Source organism: Pelobates fuscus, chromosome 4 (genome assembly GCF_036172605.1).
Source record: "Pelobates fuscus isolate aPelFus1 chromosome 4, aPelFus1.pri, whole genome shotgun sequence".
Taxonomy (NCBI): domain Eukaryota; kingdom Metazoa; phylum Chordata; class Amphibia; order Anura; family Pelobatidae; genus Pelobates; species Pelobates fuscus.
In genome coordinates, this window is record NC_086320.1 from 97,199,520 (window position 1) to 97,213,394 (window position 13,875).

The 13,875-nt window shown below is 36.1% G+C and overlaps 1 protein-coding gene across 1 annotated transcript in view; it reads right to left on the bottom strand.

The window, feature by feature from the left end:
• The window catches only part of SNTG1 (syntrophin gamma 1), an 807,514-nt gene that overhangs the window by 79,524 nt on the left and 714,115 nt on the right, over positions 1 to 13,875 (bottom strand). Inside the window, exons 13-14 of the mRNA XM_063450437.1 lie at positions 6,373 to 6,502; positions 4,174 to 4,212 (exon numbers count right to left, since the gene is read on the bottom strand). Coding sequence (XP_063306507.1) covers positions 4,174 to 4,212; positions 6,373 to 6,502 — 169 coding nt within the window. The remainder of the gene's footprint in view (positions 1 to 4,173; positions 4,213 to 6,372; positions 6,503 to 13,875) is intronic.

A 13,875-nucleotide genomic window follows, 5' to 3' on the forward strand; every position in this document is an offset into this window, starting at 1 on the left:
AGTGCTGTTTCTGAGAAATGTCAGTATTTACATTTGTCAAAGCGCTTGCCTCTAGTTGCTGCCAGACTGACAGCCATTACTTCCCCATGAAAGTTGAAAGTGTTCACGTTTGGTGCCATCACTCATAGCATGATGACACTGAGCAATGTTGATGCTTTGCATTGAATTCAATACTTCTCTAAGAGACCCATTTGAAAAGTGGAGCATGACAATAGCCTAGTTTGTGGCATGCCACCACAATGTTTCTCTCTGAACAGGATTGGACTGAGATCAACACAACGGATGATCTTAGAATAGGTGTTATGCTATTTTCTTTGGTACATTACATCACTTGGAGAGCTCAACCCTTTGAAATATTTGAACAAAAACTGGCATACAATTACTTTATAAAATGAAAAGTGATGCTATTTTATACGATTATTCAGCAGTATAGTTTATTACTAATTGTATTAAATAAAGATATGTACTTCAAGTAAAAACTATATTTCTTATGTGAAAGACAATATATCCCTCTTATATAGATAACCCTTCTATAAATGTGATTGTAATTTAAAAAGGTCAATACAACGTTTTACCCACAGCCAGATCCAGTTCCCAATATTTTTAAATACTAAGGGCAATCATCTTTGTAAGGATATTGAATCCCTAGAATGCTAAATGCATCATGGCGATTTTCGAACAAGTTATGAGAGTGTTAAAAATAGGATACAACTGCATTAATGCTATCGTTTTCGATTCCTTGATAAAATAAATAAATATATGGTTTGAAATAAACTACTAACTTTAGCCTAAAAATGCATTAATTATTTTCAATAATTAGATGAATAAAAAAAACAACAACAAACAAAAAAAATCCAACAAAAACATTATTATTATTATGATATTTATAGAGCGCCGTCAAATTCGGCAGCGCTTTACAATGGGTGGACGAACAGACAGGTAGTTGTAACCAGACAAGTTGGACACACAGGAACAGCGGGGTTGAGGGCCCTGCTCAATGAGCTTACATGCTAGAGGGAGTGGGGTAAAATGACACAAAAGGTAAGGATAGTATTACACTAGTGACAGTTGCAGAAGAGGAATCAGTTGAGAGCTATTAACAGTTTAATTTATACGCTTTTATGAAGAAGTGGGTTTTTAGCGATTTTTTGAAGGAGTGGAGACTGGGTGAGCATCTAACGGAGGAGGGAAGCTAATTCCACAGGAACGGTGCAGCCCTCGAGAAATCTTGAAGGCGAGCATCAGAGGTGTGAGTACGGACAGAAGATAGACGTAAGTCTTCAGCAGATCATAAGGGCCTAGACAAGACATACTTGTGTATAAGGGAGGATAGATAGGTGGGAGCTGCATTATGTAGAGATTTGAAAGCAAGAACCAGAACTTTAAATTGAGCTCTATATTTTATAGGAAGCCAATGTAGGGACTGACAGAAAGGTGAGGCATGGGAGGTGCGGGCCGACAGGAAGATGAATTACAGTAGTCAAGGCGAGAAAAGACAGTGGAATCGACCAACACCTTAGTCGCATCTGGCGTTAAGTAGGGGTGGATGCGCGCAATGTTTTTGAGATGGAAATGACAGGATTTGGCAATAGATTGAACATGAGGCTTGAAGAAGAGGTCGGAGTCAAAGAGAACACCTAGGCAGCGAGCCTGCATGGTGGAGCTGATGGTAGCACATGAAAGGAACACTTACCGATATTGGGAAATTTGACAAAATGGTTGGCTTAACATGGTATGAATATATAATCTACCCAAATCCCTGTATTTTCTTGCTAAATTAGGTAATTTAAAGTAGCCTTGTAAGATTTAAAACTATATTTTTTGTTAAACCAAGCATGTCAAACTTGCAGCCCCGCGGGCCACATTGAATATATTTACGCCCCCCCCTGCACTGCGGCCCGCTTTGTGCTGCGACTAGTCGCAAAACAGGAAATATATTTCCTATCTGATTCTTGTCTTCACTCTGGTGGCCACAAGAGAGCAGAGTGACTGGCTAACTACAGAGCAGGCCAGCAACTCCCCCTTCCCTTCTACTCGCAGTGCCAGAGGAGTGTCTGGCCTGCTTGAGCAGAGAAGAGCAGAGCTGGAACTATAGGATGCACGGACCATGTTAAGGTGGGGCAAGAGAAGCTTGGCAGACCTCCCTATGTAGTGTGTTAAATTGGGGAGGTGGGGCAGTGTATTTATTTGAGGAAGGGAGGGGGCAGTATATTAAATTGGAGGAGGGAGTGGGAAGTGTATTAATTTGAGGGAGGGAGGGAGGGAGGGAGGAAGGGAGGAAGCAGTGTATTAATTTGGGGAGGGAGGGGGCTAGTGTATTAAATTGGGGGAGGTAGAAGGCAGTGTATTAATTTGAGGAAGGGATGGACACTGTATTAATTTTGGGGAGGGAAGGGGCAGTGTATTAATTTGGGGGGAGGGGAGAGGACAGTGTATCAAATTGGTGGAGGGAGGGCAGTGTGTTAAATTGGGGAGGGAGGGGGCAGTGTATTTAATTGGGGAGGGAGTAGGCAGTGTAATAATATGAGGGAGGGGCACTGTATTAATTTGGGGGAGGGAGTGGGCAGTGTATTAAATTGGTGGAGGGAGGGGGCAGTGTATTAGAGTGGTGGGAGGAAGGGCAGTGTGTTAAATTGGGGAAGGACACTGTATTAATTTGGGCGAGGAAGGGCGCAGTGTATTAAATTGGGGGAAGGAGGAGGCAGTGTATTTGAGTGTTGATGGGGGGTGCAGTGTGTTAAATTGTGGGAAAGGGCTGTGTATTTGATTGATGGGAGGGGGGCAGTGTATTACATTGGTGAAGGGAGGGGGGCAGAGTATTCAATTAGAGTGGAGGGAGGAGGGGCCTTGTATTAGATTAAGGGGAAGTATATTAGATTGTGTGGAGGGTGCAGTGCATTAGAGTGGAGGGAGGAGGGGCAGTGTATTGGATTTGTGGGCAGTGTATTATAATGGGGGGAGGGGGCAGTGTATTAAATTGGGTCTGCATGGAGGTGCTGAACGTTCACCATGGAGATGCTGATTGTCCACGCAGATTTTTGCCACACATGCACAAGAGTCTCCCGATGCTTTCCTTTGGGAAAGCATTGGATTGGCTGAGATCATCAAGCTTGATGATCTCAGCCAAAGTGAAGAATGCACTCATAGGACTCAACAAGATAACATAATTTGTTTTTTACAGCTGTGCAATAGCATACATTCACCATTTCAGTCCCATTACCAAACTTTTCTTAATATGTCAAATTAGTTTGATTGAAACATTGGTTAAATGCAAGTCTCCTTAAAATAAATTTACTTTTTTGTTTACTTTGAAGCCATACGAGTGTGAGGACGTCCAGTGTCAGGCACTTTTTTTATACTGTACTTTTCTAAATAAAGCTACGTTTCTATGAAAACTGAAGTTTTGTTTTTGCGACCCACATAAACATAAACCTTGTTTATTTGGCTCGTGTTAGCCTTTGAGTTTGATACGCTTGCCTTAATCTGTACCTTGTATATATTTTGGCCTTGTGTGCTACAAATTCCCATTTTCTGTGCTTAATAAAAAGAAAAAGAGACAAACACTAATCCAAAAAAAGGCCATATTGTCATGAGCCACAAAATAGCAGTGATGAAAATAAATATTGAAGGTGGCAAACTCTTGCATGTCATGATTTTGGTTTGAATATTGAGTTCAATGTACTCTCTTATCTTTCCTTAAAAACAAATAATAATAATAATAATAGTAATGAATGAACTTACAAAATAAAGAATAGCTACTGGTATTTATATATTTTACTTTACTACCACTTCAAAAAGGCATCCAAAAAATAATAAAGAATAAAGTATGCTGTATTTGAGCTTTAATTCTGACTGATGCACTTAATCGCATTGTACCATTCATGATGTGTATGTGGCTTAAAGTCAGTTTCTTGTTTCATGTTCTTTTTACTTGAAATTCCTGAATTAATCAGTGTGTCCACCTTAGGAGTTTCAGAGTTGGTTAGACACTGAGAAATTGTGAGTAGGCAATGTGCTATACTTTAAACGTCAGCTGGTTATTGTGTCATTAGATTTATAGAGTATATTAGCTGGTGGTGGTGATATAGTAATTACATAACAAAACATATGGTGATTTAAAAAATTTTTTTTTACTCATTGGTGTTGACAAACATAATGTCCTGAGTTACATACCTGTTGATTTACTGGAAAATTCCTGTTAATTTTTTTAATCTGTGGAATGGGAAAAATAATAAAATACTATGTCAGACTGTTTAATTTAAAACTACAAACAAGTTAGTAATTGTCTTGGTGTTCTCTAGTATAACAACAACACACACATTTATATTTTCCAAACGGTTTTCAACTGCAAGTTATTGCTGTTACTATATTGCAAAATGTACAAGCTAGGCATTCCATGTTAATGTGTAGATGCCCACAAGCAGGTACATAATGAACAGATATCTATGACAGGCACATTATGAATAAAAGAACATAATCATGAATCCATCAATTCCCTATTTCCAGATATATTCAAATATTCCAGACTTCCAAATTCAGTCCCAATTGTGACTGCTAACATTAAATACCTGTCAACACCAGGCCCCTTGTGGGACCAAAAAATGTCCTACAATAATTTTTCAACAGCCCTCCCAAACCCCCAAACCTATTTATATATTTCCAATATGATTTGGTAGGGGTTGCAGGGAATATCCCACCCCTGTTGCTGTCATACAGCGCAGTAGTGATTTATTGCCGTTTGTACAAACCATAAAGGGGACCACCACGTTATTTATCTGCTGGCTACAGTTCTCTCCATTTGCCCTGTTACCATTTGATTGTAAGCTCGTTTGAGCAGGGCCCTCTTCAACCTATCGTTTCTGTAAGTTTTCTTGTAATTGTCCTATTTATAGTTAAATCCCCCCTCTAATATTGTAAAGCGCTACGGAATCTGTTGGCGCTATATAAATGACAATAATAATAATAATAAGATGTGTGGAAGATATGGAGACCCATACTGTGTTTGTATAGACCTTTGATAATCAATTTGTGGTTCACAATGGTGAAACCTTGTGTGATCGCATAGGAATATGCTTCCAGTTGTGAATACTTACTACAATCTGGAGCTACATTATTACACAAGTTGTGTAGGGAGCCTTTCATATAATGCATATAATGTAAAAAAACATAGTTTGGTATTTAAAAAGGTAAACACATGTTATTAAACATAATATTTAGGGATATAATTTTAATAGGTAGGATAGCAGCTTCTTGATCCAAGGAGAGATCTGATTGACATCCTTTGGTCAATAAAGATTTTTTGTTTTCTAATTGCTAATTTTCTTATTTATTTTTTTGTCTCCTTTTGGATCAACAGCAAAAAAAGATTTGAGAAAGGCTGAGCTTGATGGATACTTGTCGCTTTTCAGCCTGTTTAACACAACTGGGGTATGAAGAATATACCAGAGTAACAGAGTATATCGGAGTTGACTCCATGGGTTACAATACCCAGGTATTGTAACATGACCTTCTGTATAGGCATTGATTTTCTCCTTATTACATTTAACCACTACTTTTTGTATGGGAGTTGCAATTTAAATGTTTTCTAACCAGGTTTCATGAATTCACGCTTACAGCTTTAACCATAGGTACACATGTACTATGAGTAAGATGATGTTTCGTGTCATAAATATTTAAAGACAATCCAGTAATAGTGCTGGTGAAGCCCCAAGAAGCTTATATGTAACAAGCACTTTCAACAGAAATCTACCACTGTCCGTTCTACAGCAGCAGTGGGATGCAATTAACTTGAATGGGTCAGAGAGCCTGTGGCAAATTTGTAACACATCAGTCTGCATTCCCCAAGGCTTTCTTTCAGTTCTTAGATCAATATAGATACCAGGCACATGTACCTACAATACTAAATTTGGCATAGAAATATAGACACGTATATACATATATACTTGTAGCCATATAAACACAAACAAACATATAATTAAGAATCAGACAGTACAATACAACAAAGCGTATCAATGACACTGATTCATTACAACTAAATTAGAGAAAGACTAGTTAGCCATGATTTATTGTACAAAATATTAGCCCTTAGACTGTTTTCTCTTACTTGGTCCATCGAGAAATGCGTGAGTCAAATATAAAAATGCACCTGAGCTCCCATAGAAGCAACAAGAGTGAAATCCACAGGCAAAATTGCAATTTTCATGAATCTTTCATAGAGTAATTTGGAAATAATATTATGTTCATTTCTTATGCAGAACCCCCAAGCATTGTTTACTTTCTGATAACACAGGGTGATATATCTAAGGCATTAATGGCAAAAGGATTGGAAGCAACATTCTTTAAAATTATGTTGAATAACAGAATTATACTCACATTGTGCTTTGTAAGATTTGAAACATTAGTTGATATAGATTGCAACCAGTCAATGCACTCATCAGCTGATAAACACTGAATTATACCACTGCAAACACCGTCTACCGCAGTAACTTGAAAAGAATTTTGTCTGCAAATATATAAATTATGAAAACAAATTGGTCATTTCATAAAACAAAACAAGAAATATATGGTAATCACAGGTTTTTTTCCCCAGCATTTGAACACTTCTATTCAAATATCCTTAATTGTGGCCCAAAATGCATTGCTTTGATTTATCGGCAAAAAATAAATACATTTTGAATTTTCACAATGCATAATATATGTTGTTTAACCCCTTCAGGACCGGCCTGTTTTTGCGATGTTTGTACGTTAAGGACCAGAGCAGTTTTAACACTTTTGTGGTGTTTGTGTTTAGCTGTAATTTTCCGCTCTCTCATTTACGGTTCCCATACAAGTTATATACTGTTTTTTTCACGACAAGAAGGGCTTTCTTTACATACCAGTATGTATATTATGTCGTATATTGTATTTAAAAAAAATAATAAAATATGGTGAAAAATAAAAAAATAAACATGTTTTTGGACTTTTACTTGAAAAATCTTTTACTTATCTACAAAAGCTAATGAAAAAAACTGCTAAATAGATTCAAAATGTTGTCCCGAGTTTAAAAACACCCAGTGTTTACATGCTTTATTGCTTTTTTTTGCAAGTTATAGGCCTATAAATACAAGTAGGAAATTGCTGTTTCAATATATATATATTTTAAATGTATCAATAGTGACATTGTTACACCGTTATCTGTCATAAATCCCCAAAACACACCTAACATGTACATATTTTTTAAAGTAGACAACCCAGGGTATTCAAAATGGGGTATGTCCAGTCTTTTTTAGTAGCCACCTAGTCACAAACACTGGCCAAAGTTAGCATTTATATTTGTTTGTGTGTTAAAAATGCAAAAAACGCTAACTTTGGCCGGTGTTTGTGACTAAGTGGCTGCTAAAAAAAGCTGAACATACCCCATTTGCAATACCTTGGGTTGTCTTCTTTTGCAAATGGTATGCCATCATGGGGCTAATTCTCATTCCTTGGCTACCATACGCTCTCAAAGGCAACCTAACCAATCTGACAAATTTCAATAAAAAAAAAAAAGTAAAATCAAGCCTTATATTTGACCCTGTAACTTTCACAAACACTATAAAACCTCTACATGTGGGGTACTGTTATACTCAGGAGACTTCGCTGAACACAAATATTAGTGTATCAGAACAGTAAAATATATCACAGCAATAATATCCTCAGTGAAAGAGCTGTTTGTGTGTGAAAAATGCAAAAAACTTCACTTTCACTGACAATATCATCGCTGTGATATGTTTTACTGTTTTGAAACACTAATATTTGTGTTCAGCGAAGTCTCCCGAGTAAAACAGTACCCCCATGTACAGGATTTAGGGTGTCATAGAAAGTTACAGGGTTAAACACAGTGCTAGCAAATTAAATTATCTGGACTTTTGGCCTGGGTTGGCAGGCAGGTCCCTCAAATTGCAATCATTAAAATTACTTAACTAGGTAAAAATATTACATAAATATGCACGTAGAATTTTAATATATATACATATTTATATATTTGACGTCTGCGTGTATATTTATGAAATTATTTATGTAATTATGTATGTGGACATATGTATATTTCGTATTATTTTTATTTATTTATTTATACATAGATATATATATATCATTACATTCTAAGTGTATTTTGATATAAATATATATATATATATATCAATATCAAAATACTGTTAGAATAAAACTGAATATATATATATAATTTTTTTTTAATTATTAAAAATTATTTGTATTTTTTGTTATTTATTTTTATTAACATATTATTTGTATTTTATAATAATATATATATACCATATATATAGTTATTATATATATTGTATATATTCGTGTGTAATTTAAATATAAGTGTATTTTTATAATTATATACGTATATATTATATATAGGTATATATAGATATAATACATGTATATATAGCATATATATATACACATATTATTTTTTTTTTACACAGATTTTTTTTTTACACTTTATTTTTGATTTTACAGATGCAGGGAGACTGCCTGTCAGCACAGACAGTCCCCCTGCAGGCAGATACACAGACCCCTATTGCGGTCATGTGATCGAGTGATCACATGGCCGTGGGGTCCTGATCTGCCGAGGGGGGACTGCCCGGGCAGACAGGCAACCCCCCTGGACCGGGAGGAGAGCTGATCGCCGCCGTGGGACCGACGGCGATCAGGTAAGTAGCCCAAAACCGTTATGACGGTTCAGGACCGTCAGCGGTCCAAACGCACGTTTTACAGCTGACGGTCCTGAACCGTCAGCGGTCCTTAAGGGGTTAAAGAACCGTACAGTGTACATAACTTTATAGCATGGCATTTGTACACTGTTTATCGCATTTGTATACAGCATACCTGTCAGGGTTTCTTTGCTGTTTTAAACAGCAACCCTTTCTTTCTCTGTGTCTGAGTTTTCAGCTGATTTTAACAATCAGCTCCTTTATTAATTTTGCCACGGTTACTCACCTGATTGTAATAACCAGCCCTGCTGCTAATCAGCGCAGCCTATTTAAGCAGCAAGTCCCAGTACCTCCTTGCCCTTGCGTGGTTTCCTGTTTCCCAGAAGACTTCCTGTTTCCTGTGTGTTCCTAGTTCCTGACTTCTGGCCTCGTTCCTGACTCCGCTGCTCTCTGTTCTCCTGATCCTGGCCGTCTCACTACCCGCTCTGGTACCTGAGCCCTGCTTGCCTCCTGGACTTTGCTTTTGGTTATTTTTTTATTTGCTATTTATAATAAAGGTGTTTTGCATCTAAGATCTGTCTCTGTCTGGTTCCTAACAATACCAACCAACATTTTAAATGGGAAAAAAAAAAGAGGGACACTTTAATTTTAGGGTTGTGGGTAGGGGAAATACAAGTGGCGGGGCTGTTCTGAGAAATTGGAAGTGACTTACTAAATGTAATTTAGAGCACGAACGATGCATCCTATTTACACAGACTGATTTCTAAATGCATTTAGTGTAATTTAAAGACACATTACTGAGAATATTATTGCTGTTCTGTTAAACACTCAGACACACCAACAACAAAGAGCTCCTAGAAAATAGGGATATTAGGATGGAAAAGAGTTACAGAGGGATTTGGGCCAAAAGTAAGGACTGTCCCTGTTAAATAGGGACACTTGGGAGGTAAGATACATTGCATATAACCTTACAGTATATCGTTTGTACACTGTTTATATAATTTTTATGCAAGTTATACAACTTTACAGCATAGCATATATAGAAAGAGACACTGAGAACACAAACAAAAAATGACAAGTACCTGCTGTTGTTGAACTACAACACCCACAATTGTTTAGCTCCCATTTTTCAAGATGTTTATGGGTCATAATCTTTCAAAGAATGATGAGAATTTTAATGCAACAACATATGGAGGGCCAGAATCTATCACCCTTGATAGACATTACATAGAAGTGATCTTTGCAAAATGTTAGATTCCTTTTACAATGCTTGAAGACATTTTTCTGATCCACTTAACATTTTATTGCCAGATAAACAGGAAATAAGTGTTTGCCTAAAGACTAATCATACGTTTTTGAAATTTTGTATGAGACTTTGAAATCAAACTATTTTTCACAAAATGTTTACATTTAAAAAATTCTTTAAAAAATATGTATATATACTTCAATGAAACAAAATTTACATGGTTAGAAACGTGTATCCAGATGTCTTCTGTTTTAGTTTACCATACTATACACAACTACTTTTATAAGCAGTACTGAGCCACTGTTTCCTTATATTATCTGGCATTCACAAGTCAAATGTTAGGAGCCGTGAAGCATTAGCATATAACTGCTTCAAAAATAGATATAACAGATGGATAGTAATAATTATTTCAAATTCCCTTCAGAATTGCATAAAATAGTGTGCATGTAAAATATTTTAGTAACCTTTTCACTACCAATGTCCTTATTTTTTCAAAGCATTCAAATAGTATATGCGACAATGGACTCAATAATTTTGACAGGTATATTTAAGGCGCAGGATCCAGGTAGATTTTACCCAAAAGAGTACATCCACACAACTACAGTATAATGAGTTGAAAAGGAGAAGTTACAATCAAAAAAAATCAAATGCAAATAATTATAAAATACATTTTTTGCACCATTTTTTTCTATTCCCTACATTTTTTAGTTACATAAGATTCATTTCAAATATTAAATTAACTATTAGCAAATTGGTACAAAATAAAACACGTTACGTATATTTAATTACTCTTTTTTTGTTTGCCAAAAAAGACAGATAATAGGAATTTGTTAGGTTTTTCTGTGTATGCAGCTTCCTAACAATGCCATCAGAATGCAAAATTAATCTTTGTAAGCATGATGTCTACATACTTATATACACTAACACCAAACATCTGTATTACAGCCTTGATTCAATATTGTTAGATAAGCTCTAGAAATTATTTAATATTTTTGGATAAACTTTTAGAATGATTTTGTTTCAAAATATTGAAATATCAGTTATATATAATGTATATAAAAATATACAAAATTAAAATATTTTTTATAATATTAAGGCGTTTTGAAAGTTTATCCAAAAATATGAAATCATTTGGAAATCTTACCCAACAATATTAAATTGAAGCCTATATTGGGCATTAGATGCTGTAACTGCAGCCTACAGAGAAACCTAATTGTAGGCTTTACTTTATCATAGCCTCTATCTCTCTCCTCCCCAGTCTGCAAACATGAAGGTTGGCCTACAAATGTTAATGTAATGAAGACGGATAAGATGAAGAACGACACCATGGATCCCTGGCAGAAAAAAATTTGTTGCAGCATGAATGACATTAAGGGGGAAGGTGAATTTGACTACATTTCATATTGCATTGTACACAAAACCTATGTACACGTTGTTGGAAGACAACGGATTGAAATGTATGCTAATCCTCACCCCTCATGTTTCTATGCATTATGGAGCTAATTCCTTAGAGAGAGAACGATAAATGGTGAACTTTTCATTTCCTTAATGGGACCCTGAAAACACCAAAACGACTTCATCGTAATGAAGTTGTTCTAGTATGTAGATGTTGCCACTTTGCCTTGCACTCTGAAATATTTGCGTTTACAAGAATTGACAGCCACTATATTCTTTATCAATAATATAGTGATGAAAATGTTTTTTTATCTCGTTACTGCACTTTTTATATTTGAAAGGAATAGTGTAGTTAACACAATGAATATTTTTATTTTATTTTAATTGTGTTACTATTCCTTTGAAGTTTCCCTATCATTAAAATTTTCCATATCCATATTGATATCAATCGAATTGCATGAATGCAATTGTATAACATGAAAGCACTTAATTGGTTTAGCAATGTATAACACAAATAACTCTGTATGAAAATTTCTTATCATCAAAGTTCCCCATGGCAATTTTTGGTACAGTTCACTTTACTGTGTTCCATCAGTTCTTCAATACTATAATAATTTGAGGAGCAATCAATTTGTTGACCATGTTGAGTGTGTTTATTTCACTGTATCTCTACATACACTATACATAAAAATGATATTGTTATTTTGCATATAAATCATGAGGTATTTTGAAGAATATGTATTACTATGCAATGAAAATAGTCCCTCAGTTAGATAACACATTAAAAACACACATTAAAAAAAATTAGATCAATAAACAATTTTTTTTTTTTTTTTTTTTTATTATATTTTTATGAAGTACAAACAGGAATTATTCTGCATCAATGTGTACATAGATTCAGGTTACATTTGAGAGGTTAAGTACAATATCTTTTGTCATTTCTGCATTTTTTTTTTTTTTTTCCATTCCAGAGTTTACATTACAGTATTTACAGTACATTACTTGTAAGCTTTCCCATGTTTAGTACGTAGAGGAGAGTGCTTGTCACCTTTCCTCTTTCAGTCTAGCATGACAGTGTTTGTATCTTGCTAGGTCACATCTCCCCTTAATTTAGGTTAAGTGATGTACATATCAACCCAGACGATAGCGGTCTCTTATTATTGGGCGCTGTGACTTACTATTGTGTCGTCTGTGGTTGGACAATATATTCTTGTCGGAGGTATTGACATTGCAGATTTGTATCCTGTGTATTGCCATCTTCCTGTCTGTACTGATTTATATTTCTTTTAACGGGGGGGGGTGTTAATAACTGGGTAACATACGGGAAAAAGGGGAGGGGGGGGGAGGTAGGGAGAGAACAGAGGTTCCCGGTATGTGTTCCTTGAGTTATTTACTTATTTTCAGCATATTTTAACCAAGATTTGTCTTATGTCTTTGCGTGTCTGTTAGCATCCCACATATCCCATGCGTCCATCCAAAATTTCCGTGGTGCCCTACGTGCTCGGACAGTGTATTCATATAATCTAATATCGTCTACATGTGAGATTATCATGTCTAATGGTGGAAGGTCTATTTTTAGCCACGCTCTGGCTACCGCTGTTATTACTGCCATGGTTATATGGAAAAATAGGTATTTATGGGATTTTAAGAGGTCTTGCGGCAAATGTTGTAAGAGATATACCTCTGGCTTAAGTTCCACATCGATCTTCCCTATTCGTTGCACCAGGGATTGAACGTCTCTCCATAATTTTGCTACAACAGGACATGACCACCAAATATGTATGACGTCACCTATGCTATGTCCACATCTCCAGCATTCTCCTGTTTGTTTTGGGTCGATATGTCTCAATCTGGTGGGTACCATGTGCCATCTATAGAGCATTTTTCTCGACATTTCTATCTGGGATGTGGATAAGGTTAAGTGTCTATGTGCCATAAAGCTTTTCTGCCAGTCTTCTTCAGATATTTGTCTCCCTATGTCCTGTTCCCATTTTTTGATAAAAGTTAAGTCTCGTATCTTTGTTGCAGGTAAATAGCTATGGTACACTTTAGAGAAGATGCTGGATGTGTTTTTAGTAGCGGTGCATAAAGCAGCTAATTCGGTCAGTGTTTGTTTGCTGTCAGTGGAGGGTTGTGCATCATTGTGTTTCTGTAACCACGATAGTATCTGTCTATGCGCGAACTCCGCCGTTTGTGGCAGCTTATATTTTTCTTTCAGTACTGTAAAGGTTATATATCTGTCTTTATCTCTAAGTTGGTATAAATGTGTTAGACCAGTATCCGCCCATTTTTTAATGTTTAGTTGTGGAATCAAGATCTCAAAGGACTTTAGAAGCATTGCTGGGAGCACTGCGGTCTCGAGGTTTAGAGATTTTTTGTATTTATCCCATTCTTTTAGCGTCAACGCTGTTGTGGGTAGAATGGTGGGAAATGTTTTCCTATAGTTTTTACTTATGCCTGCCAGTGTTGTGATTTCGTAGCCTCCTGTGTGCGATGCCTCCAGGTGCACCCACGCTGGAGGAGTAGAGTAGGAGTGAAAAGCTGCCACTAATG